Source organism: Haemaphysalis longicornis, unplaced genomic scaffold, assembly GCF_048455015.1.
Source record: "Haemaphysalis longicornis isolate Haplotype H1 unplaced genomic scaffold, Haemaphysalis longicornis Haplotype H1 scaffold_2, whole genome shotgun sequence".
NCBI lineage: Eukaryota > Metazoa > Arthropoda > Arachnida > Ixodida > Ixodidae > Haemaphysalis > Haemaphysalis longicornis.
The window spans coordinates 101,141,492-101,155,996 of record NW_027526295.1 but is presented as its reverse complement, the minus strand read 5'-3'; the positions used below and the strand labels follow the sequence as shown (position 1 = coordinate 101,155,996).

At 46.1% G+C, this 14,505-nt stretch overlaps 1 protein-coding gene across 1 annotated transcript in view; it reads right to left on the bottom strand.

The window, feature by feature from the left end:
• Nucleotides 1-8,025: 8,025 nt before the first annotated feature.
• Nucleotides 8,026-14,505, bottom strand: part of Fancd2 (Fanconi anemia complementation group D2) — a 92,407-nt gene continuing 85,927 nt past the window's right edge. The window contains exons 38-42 of the mRNA XM_077698066.1: nucleotides 12,518-12,556; nucleotides 11,334-11,483; nucleotides 10,564-10,710; nucleotides 9,066-9,155; nucleotides 8,026-8,303 (exon numbers count right to left, since the gene is read on the bottom strand). Coding sequence (XP_077554192.1) covers nucleotides 8,232-8,303; nucleotides 9,066-9,155; nucleotides 10,564-10,710; nucleotides 11,334-11,483; nucleotides 12,518-12,556 — 498 coding nt within the window. The 3' untranslated portion in view covers nucleotides 8,026-8,231. The remainder of the gene's footprint in view (nucleotides 8,304-9,065; nucleotides 9,156-10,563; nucleotides 10,711-11,333; nucleotides 11,484-12,517; nucleotides 12,557-14,505) is intronic.

The window sequence follows — 14,505 nt, the reverse complement described above, 5'->3', positions numbered from 1 at the left end:
AACACGAGCATCCCAAGTTTGCTGACGGCAACTGATCAGAAAATTATGAAAAAACTTTGAAGAAAAACTGAAGAAAAGCAAAGACCGAACGTTGCTTCAATTTTTACGCTGTTGGCTGCGCGCCGTCACTCTTTGGCGACCAAGGCCGAGGCAGCCGAGGTTCCAGTCGTGCACCACAATTGTAAACGTTTATTTTGTTATGTTGCTAGCTGCTTCATTTGTTGCAAGCACGTCGGATTTGCATCGCGTGAAATGAGTTGCAACGAATTCGGGCTGGTAATTCGGAATGCACCGCACGGCTGTGATGGCTGTGACGTGCATGCACTTGGCAACGTGGGATAACCACGTCTTCGATTTAATCTACTCGTTTATCACGTCACCATCGCATGTTGTGCATAGTGCGAACATTTATCATTTTCAAATAGCCCATCTTTATGGTAACCTGCCGACGAGGAAGCGCGCGCCGGGATGCGGGCAGACCCGCCGCGGCATCGTTGATAACAGAATAAACACACTTCTCTTGCGCTGTCTGCATCCTCCACTTGATCATTTTTCTTTCTATGCGCTGCTGATCTACAGATAGACGCACCTTAGAGCACCCTCAGGCGTAATCATATCACTAATGCTATCGCCTCGGCAGCCCACAGGGGCGCTAAGCCTACTTCCGTCTCGGCGACGTTCTCGCGATAAGTTGTCATCAGACACACAGAAAAGCGTATTCCAAGCGCTTTTAAGAAGAACCAGACACCCGAAGCGTTTGTTTCAGGCACCTACCCAACTCCCCAGATAAGTTTGAAACGCGCGTAGAATGAAGAGGACCCGGAGTATTTTATTTGAAACCGCAACTATATGCGACATAGGTGAAAATATTTGGTGCTGCTCATAACCTACTTATGACAGTCTAACTAGTAGCCTCCATGTAAATCAATCTGGAGTTGGTAGCCACTGCAAAGCACTGGTACTACTCTTTCGTGGGCAGTCGACCAAAAAAAAAAAACCACTCAAATGGTTGAAAGAACCTTGAAATGTGTCTTTATGACAAATCAACAACTGCGTGCGCTACCACGGCTTTAGAGACTGAAGTTACGTGAACACACCTCTAGTATACTAGACCAGCCGGGTGTGAATCTTTCTGACTGCCTTAACTTTGGTTGTGGCATGACATTTGCAGGGTTTTGGAACTCAAAAATAAACAGTTGCCACAGCAAAAGATGTTCTGGGCAATGCTGTTGGCTTAGCAACTCCCCTGGTTTTTTGCGAATTTGTCATATGTGTACAACTGCATTCTTTGCATGCATGCATTAATTAGACCGCATGTTTACTAAAAGCAACAGCCTCGTGGAAGTAAGAGCAGTGAATGTAATGATTTTCAATTAATTCCATGCTGACATATATTTTGGAGAAACTGTTTTAAAAGGTCATAATAAAGCGTACGCCCTTCATATTGAAGAATAACAAATTGTGTTTATGAAGAATTTGAAAAGATAGCGGGAGAAGTTTTTACACACCAATGCAGTGATTAGAGGACTTGTTTAACATTGAAACGGGCTCGGCTGCATTTCTTGGGCTGTGCTGAACATCCACGCATGAACCGTAGAAATCTGACCAGCACTGCTGAAGTACAGTACCGCGATTCCCGAGCACATTGGCGGGAGAGTCAGTTTTGTTAAAGAGGCCCTGCAGCGACTACTCGGAATGTATTTTGAGGCAAAGTCTATTGTCCCAGCAATCTCCTCCCACAAGAATTATGAAAATCACTGAAACTATGCGCTCTCAACTCGACCGCGAACAACGCGACGAAAGCTCCAGGCTCTCTCCCGGAGAGGGGGACAGCTCGCGGCGTTCTCTTCGAGGGCCTTCGATATATCATCGGCCGGGGAGTTTTCTCCTTTTCTCTGCAATGTAGAGGTGTCTATTTCCGGTCTGGTGCCACAAAAAAGCAGGCATGCCTACTTGCTCGCAAGTGCGCGCTAAGGCTGGTAGGGCATTTTTGAAGCAATAAACATTTGTTGTCGAGTCGTCTCTTCGAAAGAAGAGTATTCAGTTGTCACTCAAACTCCGCGCGCACTCAAAACACAAAAGAAACGCCAAAACTGTATGTACATGTTTCAGCCATAGAAGAGCTAGGTTGGTACACAGCGCCGATGACGGCGGATCGTCGCAGGAAATGCAAGAAATAAGCCGCGAGGTTGACCAGCGACAGCCAATAGGACAGCAATGGCCTCAATGACGTCGTTTAGGCCATGCCAGGGGTGCGTAACGAGGAAAATTGAAGAGAGCACGGTTGATTTTTCCGCGTCTTTCACAGCGATTTGCGCGCTCACCGCTTCACATGCATGTGTAATATTTGGCTCAGGTCATAGAGATAATATACTCTAGAGGGAAAGCGCGCCGCTGAGCCAATGCATTGGAACCGTACGACACACGGTGGCAGACATGATACAACGATTTGAAGGTTTCCAGCTGAGTTTTTGCTTACTAAAAACGGCGAAAGCGATGGGTTGTAATCTGGCAACGTGCTACTGTGGCATTTCCGCGTCCGGCTAGCAAAGCATGCCGGGATTAATTGTAACATGGCGGACCGCTGGCCAGGCGGATTTTGTGTAGGCGGCGTCGACAGCATCAACAGCATTGCGTAGTTTATCTCCTGTGGGTAGGTAACCGACGTGTTTTCGGTTTAGCGTACGTGTGACTCATATGTACTGAGACTATTTGAGCAAGATGTGGCAACGCTCAAACAACACTTGCGCGCAAGCTCGAATGCGACTGATCGCATGCGCGAGGACGCCAAGGAGCCTGCTGATCCGTACTTGGCGCACAGAAAAATGAATCTCCGTATGATCTCCGTGCATGTTTGCGCTGTGCCGCTTTTTTTGCCATTCTGTGACATTTTGCGAGTCGCTCAATGCTTTTCAAACAACGTGAAGTGAACTGTCGCTTTAGCTCAATGTAAAACCTTTATTTACACAAAAAAAAAAAAAAAAAAACATCGCATGGGCCAACGCTGGTATTGCCGGTGAGTCGCGGCGAAGCACAGGATCGAAAGAGCGCGGTCGATCGCAGGCCAACAGACTGGAAGAATGCATGCCAAGGGAGTATGCGGAATACAGTCCGCGGCGTGTCCCGTTTTCCTTTCTGTCTGTATTCGTCAAGTTCTAGCTGCTTTCCACCACTTCAAAGGGAAAGCTTGCGGGACTGAATGCGAGTATTGAATGGGCAGTAATTTACCGCACAGAGCGCGTGAGAAGACAACACTGACTTGTTGATTTATTGTGACTGATTAAAAAAGAAACCGCATTTTGTTACCTATTTTTTCGTTCTACCTTCACGAGCGATTGCGCGAAAGTTCGAAGCACGAAGGGCTGTAAGAAGTTCCATTAATAAAACAACTGGAACCGAGCGATTATAAAAGCTCTTTTTATTTCTCTTCGAACGGGAACCATCGCTGGCTGCCACTCCGTAGCCTGTAGTGAACTTGCGGTAGTCAAGGTCAAATCGGAATCGCTGTTCTGGCGTCAGTTCAGGGCCAATAGATAAGGTGCTTAACGTGAAGAAACGAATGACGGCTTCGCAAGCGCCCGGGGAGGCAGTTGCTCAGCGCGTGCATCCGAGTTGTATAACTTGTATACGTTTTGCACGCACGCAGATCTGAGCCGGAGACTGCACACACACACTGCGCAAGTCAGGCGCCAGGGCCTCGCCACCTCCTAGCACACTTAAAAAAATCGAAACCAAAACTGAAGTACGAACTTACTCTTTCTCCACTAATTAGAGCTTAATTACACTAAACAGTTTTTATGAAGCTAGTTTTAATTACTGAGGCAATTATTTGTAACTATTTTGCTTCAGTTCTTTGTTTTAGTTAAATAATTACGGCAGAAGTTTTTAGAAGGCTGAATACAATTGATCTGGCAACCATGAGAATTGTATCATGTCAGCGCCCACGATTCGTACGGTCTCGGAGCTCGCTTTACCCCCCTGGCTCAGGTATTCCTGACAGTGCAATCTAAACGTCGCGCAGGTGTACTTGCACTGCTCAAAGAGTGTTGCTGGGTCCCTTTAAGACATGGCAAAGATGCGTGCAGAAAGCAATTTCTGTGTGCAGCCCTTAGCTCATTTCTCAGTAAATCCATTCTGCTGAAACGATCTCAAAATCTTGTTATTTTCCACCGTCGCCATAACAGAATGAAGAACATCGTCATCCCAGTCCCCACTTTCTTTTCAATACACGGAAATAAAATTTTAGATGCCTTGTACGTACCCAGAACATGAGCTATTTAATACTCCTTTAATCCTTCATTCTGTTAAGCTGATGGCAGGAAAAAAATTGGCCGCGTATCTTCTCCTTTCGTTGCAAATGACGTCAAAAGACGATATTCTTTATCGGCTTTTGCGAAGTAAATGCCTCCCTTCGCTTTACCGCTCACCTCTCATGTTGTTCCTCTTGCTTCGCGCTCCTCCCAAGGTAAAGACGCCAAATGTTTGCTTAAATCATTTTAAATTTCCCGCGTTCTACTGCTCCAAACCGGGTGTATCGATGCGAACGCTGCCGTCGGCGAAGACGCGCGTTAATCGAGGCACCCTACTTTAACGTTTATAGAACCGCGTTTCCCTACTCCACGTGCGTTGCAAGCAGAACGTGGAAACTATCTAGTGGAACCTTGCATAACTGTTGCCGGTTGATTTCTTAAAATGGCGCCAGAAGCTATAGTGGCGCGGGCGACAGCAGGCGACGGCGGAGTGAATTCTTTTTCTGCAGTTGATGAAGTATTTAATTTCGCAAAAGTCAAGCATGTTTGAATTTTTATAAAGGAACAGTGCAAATATCACTTCTGTATTGATTTGTTGTCTCATATTTGCGTAATGTCTTGTTCTTCTTCAACAATGTTGACAAGTGTGAACATTACACCGGACAAAGACGGGTAGATTTAGTTGTGAATATATATAAGACTATTGCGCATGCTATGTTTTGCTTTGGCCGGGTGGCTGAATCGAGTCACAGACAGACGGACATACAGACAGAACAAAATTTCTGCGTTTAAGTAGCCCAAGAAAGACTATCGTCTTCAAAATGACGTGACGCATGGTTGAAGGTGTTGCGGTCCATTTTCAAAGCAGCTGTGGCTGAATCGAGTCACAGACAGACAGACAGACGGACATACAGACAGAACAAAATTTCTGCGTTTAAGTAGCCCAAGAAAGACTATCGTCTTCAAAATGACGTGACGCATGGTTGAAGGTGTTGCGGTCCATTTACAAAGCAGCTATGACCTCCTGGGAAAGGTTGTGTGTTACCCACTCCTTCCTCGTGAGTGGTGAATAAGCATAGCGAAACACAACAAAGTCCATTTTTCTTCTCGTGGCAATAAGGCATGTCCATAAGTACACTTTGGTTGAATACCAGTCCTTGTAGTGAAAGAAGCTTGGTGAAATTTAGTACCAATCAAGATATACTTTGAAACCCCTGCTTTGGTTTCAATTGTAAAATAGTGAGCTCGGAAATGAAATGTTCCACACAGGGGACACTTTGTGGTCTGCAGGAATTGGAAGTATTTTGGGAGGTGGGGTAGAAAAAAGGGGAAGACTTCTCTGAATGGGATCACTGGGAGAGCTTGAAATGAAGCAGGAAGAGCGGGAATGGCTAGAACAACAAGTGATCATCCTCTTTTTGCTACTAATGCAGTGCATAAACGTGTGTGAATGTCTCTACAAGTATCCATTTCTGGTTTTCGTGTCTTACCTGGCGGCCATATGAAGCAGAATGGAGTTACGATTGAGTGATTTTGTGATGTACGTAGGTGCTGCATATTTGTTGGACAGTACGAGCATGATGGAGTTGAGTGAGTTTTGTTACATAAGTACATTCGTATTTACTGATCAAATGTTTCGCTAGGGGGATGGCTCTGCATCACCCGGTGGAAGGATGAAGGCGTTAGTACCACAGCGGCGTCACGAAGCCTATAACAATGCCAGTCTTTCTGATGTGCCGTGTGGACCATTATCAGCCTTTATCGAAAAGAATCTATGGAGGCTGGTGCGTCAAGCGCAGTCTCACACTACATGTTTGGAATTCAGTACTAAAGGCTGTCAGCATGCATACCACAGGTCGATAGGAGGGGGTTGGGATGGTGATGCTGTTACGCTAAGGCCTAAAGTACAAATGGCAGATTTCTACTGGAGCCAGGCACGCTGACATTTCATAAAAATTCCCCTACTCAGCTATGTATGAAAGATACAAGGATGATGACTCCGACATGCATATACACGCAGCGTAACAGTGTCTCATAAGAAACTCCATCAGCAAACTCCCCAACAGTTTTCCATGTTCTTCGACCTTAGCTGCTGTGCATTAGCCAGAGAGCATATCGAGCAGGATGGATTAGTGGTGGTGCGACTTTTTGACGCACATACAGGTGAACACTGCACAAATGCCTGGGAAGGCAACGACCCCCTCATCGTGCTGTCCCTGATGAAAAAATAAAGGCTGTTGAAAACGACAGGGCTTCCTCTGCAGTTAAAACACATGCAGGGTGGCCTTAATTCACAAGAAGGCCACCAAGAAAGGGCTGGCCCTAGAAGCACTAGTTAGGAAAGCACTTGAAATAGTGCAATCAGCTCTGGCGATTTGAAACTGCCCCAATATGGCAAGGGGCCTGCTACTTGCAACAGTGAAGCTGGTACCATGCATCACAATTTAAAATGAGTTTTTGCGCTGATGAAAGTTAATAAACGAAACTAAAACAATCTCTTCACAGCTTGGCAGTAAACATAGAAATAGAAGAGTACACCTTAATCTAGTGTCTTTCTCTTAGAGCTGGTACACCATCTCAAAACTACTTCTAATTCTGGAGACTGCATGTCAAGTTGACTTTTTTTTTTGTTTAAGGTGTAGAACAGAAATAAAAAAAATAATGTGGTTGATCCCTCTTTCATAGCAATTGGTAAAACACGAAAGTGAGATGTGCCTTCACAGGATCAGTTGAATGTTTATTGTGCATTGATATGAGCTTGCACATCGCTATTTATATTTCGTCGCTATGGCACCATCACACTTATCAACATCAGACACTAGATTGCTTGTGCCAGAGCACTGCGCAACACCGAATGAAACCCCATGTGCTCGCAAACCATGCGAACGAAACCGAACGGGTTGCCAGCAAATCGTTTGGTGAACTCGCGGTCCGCTGCAGCGAAAAAGCATGATTTGGGGGGTGTATTTTGGGTGTGCTTGGCGAGGACAACCTGCTGGCGCGTCGCTTTCGCAAATGTGTGACCACTGCGTCCCTGCTCCGTGGAGTGTACGGCAGACGGTTGCGTTACGACGAGCTCAGCTGGCGCCAACTATTGGCGATCATTAGCATCGCGATGCACTACTTCGCTTCACCTCTCTTAGACGGCAGCACCATTGAAATAAAGGAGGTTGTAGGAAAGATATATCGCGCGTTCATACGGCTGGCTGCGCTTCATCTCGTAGTGGAGTCGGTAAAGCGCCTAGCACCTCCCGTTGCGGCAACGGAGCACCCGGCTTGAATCCTGGCGCAGCCGCATTTTAGATGCGACTGCATCTCATTCACTCACCTTGTCCATGCAGCGTCGTCGGCGTCGTTGTCGTCCGCCGCTTACCCCCTCTCTCGCGAGGGGCATTGGATTGGATTCAAATGGATTGGCTTGGATTGGATTAAAGTGGATTGTGTTGCGTCATAGTTGTGGCAGACACACTGGCGCCGGCGCATGTGCAGTACTCTCTCTTCCGCGGTATCCTCTCCTTCGGGAGCGCTGCGCATATAACCGGTGTGCCGCTCTCCGGCGGCCTTTTGGTCGACAGTTGCTCTCCGCTTGCGCTTGAACCCCCCTCAGCGTCGCATCACACCAGGGTTCCCGCGAGGGGAGGTGGGCGTAATTTTTTTTGCCGATGTCACTTCTGTGACGGATATGACGTCAGTCAGATATTGGTGGATCCCGGCATAAAACACTTTCATGTTAAAAAAGAACACTAGCGAGAGAGATGAAGGCTTCTCATTTAATTAAAAACATTTATTATTGAACAAACTAAACAAACATGGAGAGAAAGTAAAAAAACTTGGGCAGTGAAACAATGCTTTTGTCAAGGCTTCAGCAGAAGCTTGACAAATGGTCAACAGAACAGGGAAAAAATAAATTAAAGTAAACTGCACGCCAGTTGTGCTTTCGTCTGCAACAACGCAAATAACCATACACACGGGAGTGAGGCGTCAAAACTCCTCACTGATCCCTGCCTCCATGGGTTCATCTTCCTCGTTCTCCTCTGTGCCCCGGCCATTCTCCTGCAAAAACAAAACATTCCGTGTTTACGTGGGCAACAAACATACGTGTCAGGTTAGTGTTTCTCTAACACTGGAGGCACTGCTAGAGTATTGGGGTATGTGCGCACGCATCTTCATCCATTTCAACAAAGAACATTGCCCTTCTCCTCATTCTATTCCTCACGCTTTTAGAGAGGAGCGGGATAAAATTCCTCCCCTGAGGGAGGTCATTCCTTCCTTACCAACGCTCCATGCGGTTCACACTTATGCCTGTGTAGCTCCAACAGAAACAGTGTGCCAGCCGTGTGTGCACGCCACGTTTTTGCTTGCAGGAACCGCTTCACGCGGTTAACACTTCCTTTTAACTGCGAATTTCAATGTAGTTAAATTTCCATGTAACGAAGTAAATTACGAATTTTACCGACTCCGTTACATTGAGGTTTGACTGTATTTTACTGCATGCCAAACAGCATTTCTTATTGAAACTATACTGCTCCGTTTCTATGCAGGCAAGTCCCTCAAATGGCAGAATAACATTTATTAGAACTATCAACGATAAATTATAGTTGCAACATGACGGTATAAAAAAAAACATTGAGCAAGAATTACCTACAAAGAAAAGCTTCAACTGCAACTGCTAGGCTAGTGCAAAATAGATTTAGAAAAGTTCACCTTTTGACGAGCAGTGCACATGTGGACAACACAGTTTTGCAGCTCATATGAATAACTCTGCTCTCAACAACCATCACCCTTCATTTCTAAAAACACCATTAAAGGTCTCACCTCTTCGCTGCCGCTCCGGGTACCATTGGTAGCAGCGGCCTCCTCATCATCCGAGCTCTCGGGAGCACACTGGGTCAGGATTACTTCTCCCTGCAGAAAAGGTGAGCAAAACGAACAGCAAAAGTTAGATCTGAGATGGTCACGTTAGGGTTGTACGTGTCAAAGGAGTGGCCAGGCAATAATGCACATTGTTACAGAGGACTACAACCTTCTTTATTTAGCATGCAGCAAAATCGCACACACCTGAACACTTCTTGCATACCAATTCCACTAGATACGCAGTTATCATGGCTGGATATTAGACTCCCAACCTCACGATCAAAAACTTTTCGAACGCTAGGTAATTTGGCACAATAAATGTGGGAAATTTTGCACAACGCAACAGGGGTAAATGGTGCTTCTGCCATTAAAAGATTTCTGCCATTGAAAGAGTGCTGCTGATTGAGAATTTCAGCCAGTAGCCTCGTTAGGAGGAGCTACACCTATAGGCTTGTAGAGTTCCCAAACGTTTGTACAACAAAACTCTGTGCACCGAAACTTGTTAGGGTTATCGCGTTATCATAGTGGCCATACACGCGGTAATACAGCGAACTCACACATACACTGAAATGCTCAGGACAAACAGCACATGGAAATGGTTACAACAGCGCAAAAGAAGACGAAGGCTACGAAGAGTAAAACACAAACATGGCACTGTGTTTGCGTTTTTTCATCTTAGTCTTCGTCTTCTTTTGCACTGTTGTAACCATGAACAAACACCGCCACGCCCAGTTTGCCACACAGCACACGAAAACATGACTTAACATTTCCCGTGTAAAATTTTTTGCGTTCTGACTCTCTTAAAATTCCAGCACCGTGCAGCGGTCAGCAAACGCAGGGATTTTGTGATAGGTGACTACTGGCTGCATTCTCCTGAACTAAAAACAAAGAGGAGGAGCATGGGGTGTATGTTATGTGGGGTAAAACCAGCCTTGAAATTTGAATAACCAATGAAGAATGCTTGGTCATTATGACATTAAAAATACGATTCGAAACTGAAGACCCCTCTATATTGAGCAATGAAGGTATACAATGCACCTGTGACATTCTCTTTCTTAGCCGCTTCCGGTCAGGTACTTCTTGTTAAACTTGAAGCCTTTAAGCTTTGAGCACTGCTGCAACCTTCGTAATTGACTGCCAAAACGAGCTGGCTGTGTGGTCTTTGTGGCCTAGCGATTATCATCGTGGCTTTAACTCTTACACTCTGGGTTCGAGTCTCAGTAATTCCACTTTTTCTTTATTTCAGAAATTTTTTTTTTGCTTGGAAAATGCTCCCTTAAGTCAGCTTTACACGTCCTTTTCACGGGTAAGGATGGTTTAGTACCTTGTAGGTTAGTCTAGGTGCAAAGAAGAGCCTGTCACAACGTTTAATTGAACTTCTGCATTGCATTGCAAGTGCCCAATCAGCACTGACTGGGAAGTGGAATGTCGCTATGCAGCTACACGAGTCGCGCATCACCTTGAGGTCCCTGTTTTTGAGGTTCCCGACCCAGAAAGCGCTCTTGCAGTTGTTGAATGTCAGCATAGCCTTGACTCGGAACACCAGACCCTCCAAGGCCTTGCGCACAGCGGGTACCTGTCCTGACAGTGCCACATCCTTCACCAGCTGCAGGAGAGGCCAAAAAGACAAAGGTGAATGCCAATGGCCAAGCCAATATCTCAATCCAACGCTTGAGTGCGCGACTGAGAGAACACACTCCTCCCATTATCAAAAACAGACAGGTTCCAGGAAAATCATATGGCACTTCTGAGTCCTCAGACTTGTAAACACCCTGGAAGAATACCATATGAAGCCAGTACAGATGCATGATGAAGAACAAGAGATCCTGTAGCATGCCGCCCAACATCAATGAACAGAGCCATCTTCAGGGATGAAAACCTCAAAACTGTGGGTAAAACTTGGTACAAACACAGATCTTAGTAAATCTTAGCTTTCCTCAAGTAATGTTGTTGCTCACAACCACCGCATGCACCATGCCCATGCAACACTCCTGAGAACACCATGCTTTGGCCGTTGGGTCATCACAACACCCAGCCTTTGTTGATTATTAATTACTTTTTTGCCCTGTTCCCATACAGTTACTCTCTATCTCTGGCTGAGCAGAGCATATGAAAGCTTTACAAACAAGGGCTGCAGGAGGCAGAATCCCGAGCACACCTACTGCTGCTGCCCTAGCTGCCACCCCCTCAACAAGGTTGTCGTCGTCATCCTCCCCCCTTTCCCCTGACCTTGGAGTGGCTGCAGATGTGCTGCAGGGGGCGGGTGCCCTGCTGCAGCCTGCGCAGCAGCGCCTGCACCTCCTCGTGCTGCGTCTTGAACAGGGCGTCCAACAGGGGCATGGCCTGCCGCAGGAAGCTCTCCAGGAACTGGCGCCCAAACTGCACGGGCAGGGAGGGAGAGGCCCCTTTAGAACTAGAGCGGCCTGCACTTACTGTGACTACCCTAATCTCGTAGTGACTGGAATGCACTGGCACACTCCTGCACCTCGCAAGACCAGGTGCAGCACTAGACATCCACCTTTCAAGTCTAAATCCTGCCTACAGCGCTGTCTATCTAGCTCTCGCCACGGTACTCGAGCAATGCAGATGTCAGTCGGAAATTCAGAGTTTTCCACTGTCATTCAGAATGTCAAGGTTTTTCTCACTTTCCCAGTGCTTTCTGTACAGCGGCATGTTGGCACGCACATGTGGTGGGTAAACTAGGTGTGTTTTTACCACAGACTACGATTTATGCTGACTCCAGCCAAAATTTGTCCATACCTACATCCCTCCATCATGACGGTACCCCACTCAATGAATCCCCTAGCTAGAGTGTAATGGCCCAGACCAAAAAGCATTGAAGGCTGTCAAAGAGCTGCGGCGGAAGTTTGTTATGAATCTCACTCACGCCACAAGATCATTTTTCAACGCTGAGCCGCCTATATTTTTCTAAGCACCATCACAGGCATTGTTGCCAGCCAAGCTGCATTCAAATCATCCCAGCGGCAGAATTCTTCCTCGAATGTGTTCCAGCGAACTGTCACAGCACAGGGTACGGCTGACTCGGCTGCCATAAACTACAATGCAGTCGCACGTATTATCGCGACGCATGTCCCAACCATGTGTCATGGTTGACAGCCCACGTGCTAGTACTGTTGTTAAACATACTGGCACGCAAGGTAAGCATGAAACTACCTGCTCTCCTCAAAGCGCACAAAGCGGTGGTTTATTTACCAAATCAGTTACCAATGTGCCGCATTCCATCTCATTTAACTTCTGCATGCAATATGAAGAGCAGAGGCCAATCAGGAATGAACACATGAGGACAGCACATGATTTTCAATCAGTAGAAATCATGTATACGGTGGCTCTCAGAAATTAAGAGTGCAATTAGCACAATGACTCCCAACAAGCATACACAAATTAGAAGTCACCTTTAGGCAAGTGGTGAGGTTCTTCCGCACAGACGATTTCTGGAAGAATCACAAAGAAAAAAAAAGAAGGAAATAAGAAATGAGCCATAAAACGTAATGGCCACTATCACAGAAAGGTTCGCATGCAGTCACAAGGTTTCAGAGCAAACAGCCCCTCATAGTATCGTCGAAGCAAAACAAAGTGCAGTGCAACATACTAAAACAGTGCACTACAATGAGCACTGGGAGTCAAGTGGTAAAGAAAGTCCCACAGAAGCGCTGACAAATGCACTGCCTTGCAATACCTCTCCTCTTATACGACATCTCTGACATCTGTGTGTGGCCTGGCACCATTTTTTATTCACAATAGAACATTTATAAATTGAGCCAAACTAACAATAAAAACTCCGTACAACTAGACGATATATACAAGGGTTACTGGGAACACGAAACTCTTAATGGCAGGGTCATTTATGCGCACAAAAAAAAATGCTTGCAAGCAAAGGAGGAAGGGCTAAGGCAAACAGCTGCATGCATGGAGTCGTGATGGCACTGAACATTTGTTCCTGCTTGCGTGTTTAAAGGAGCCATGAAGACAGAATACAAGTTGCATTCGAAAGATTTCGCATTTTATAGTGCCCACAGTGCTTGTCCGGCAGCAAATGCTGCCGTGTTCACTGAGAAATTGATCAATTTAGGTTAAAATTTTGATTCGCGCGCCAAATCGTGGGTTTTCGTAATGTCAGCAATGACGTCAGAAACGCATGTATTCAAGCGAACTTCCACTGCGTCATTCAGGTTTGCGGCCTTGCTGTCCGTCAGCCCCCCTAGATGGCGCTGCTATAGTCATCCACAAACCGTTGTCTGCCGTTGCTTTGTTTTTGAGCGTATTGGCACCTGGCTTGTTTTCGTTACTCTAAAAAGTGATCGCCTCGTGAAGCCTGGGGTATCCTCGACAAACAGGGTCACATAAGACAACGCCGCTTACGCCAATCAGCCAGTGTCCTGTAAAACAACTTCAAAGCAGTGGAGTGCTAGGCAGCTAAAACAAGCATAGTGCGCCCAGTACCAACAGCAGTGCGCATCGGTACTCCTATACTTACATGCGTTTTCGTAACTTTCATTGTTTACTGCACCGTCCTTACTGCTGAAAAATGAATATGCATTACACTTAAGCACAAATAGTTCGTTCGGAAAGCCTATAAGCCGTGCCTGATTTGTGTTTGCTTTTCCCGTCCTCAGCCAATCGCACAGCTGGTCTCATATGACATCATAGGTTCTGTTGCGGGAAATGAGCTAGTGGGTCGCATGGCATTCCGTTTATTCCTAGTTATGTAGCTTATTTGAGCGAAGTGCGCATTAACAGTGGTGTCAGTATGATTCTATCGAGGCAATCTCTCGAATGAACCGAACTTGTGTTTTGTCCTCATGGCTCCTTTAAAGAAATATTCCTGCGTTATGCCAGGTAGGCATAAACATGAGTGAAAAGAGCTTGAAAAGAACGTAGAGTGGTCTACGATGACACCAGGACATTAATAATACCCGTGCATTGCTCATGAGTGCATGTATGTGGTGACAACTGGACCGGAGTTCGTCTGCAAAAAGTTGAGGAAAAAAGTATTCGCTACCTGGAACCCTTTAACCGATCATTTCCATATTGGGCTTTAAAGGGGCACTGACACAAAAATTTTGCATCTTGTTTTTTTTGTTGCGATAAGTAGCTAGTGACCTACTTATAACCTGTAGAAACCTCATTTGCTTCAGCGTGCGACGGTTGTTTAATTAGAGGCATTTTCAATGCGGCCAGTCGCAGTTTCGGTTTCAGCGAGTGCCGCGAAACGATGGATTTTGTGGATTTTGTGTGAACAAAGCTGACCACGTGACCGTCGGAGGGATATCACAGAGCAGAGCCACCGTAGCACTGTCGAATCCGCATCGACGGCAGTTTCTGCGAATGCCCCCACGTACTGATCTCTTGAGGCGCTTAATTAAAAAGCGACCGTGGATGT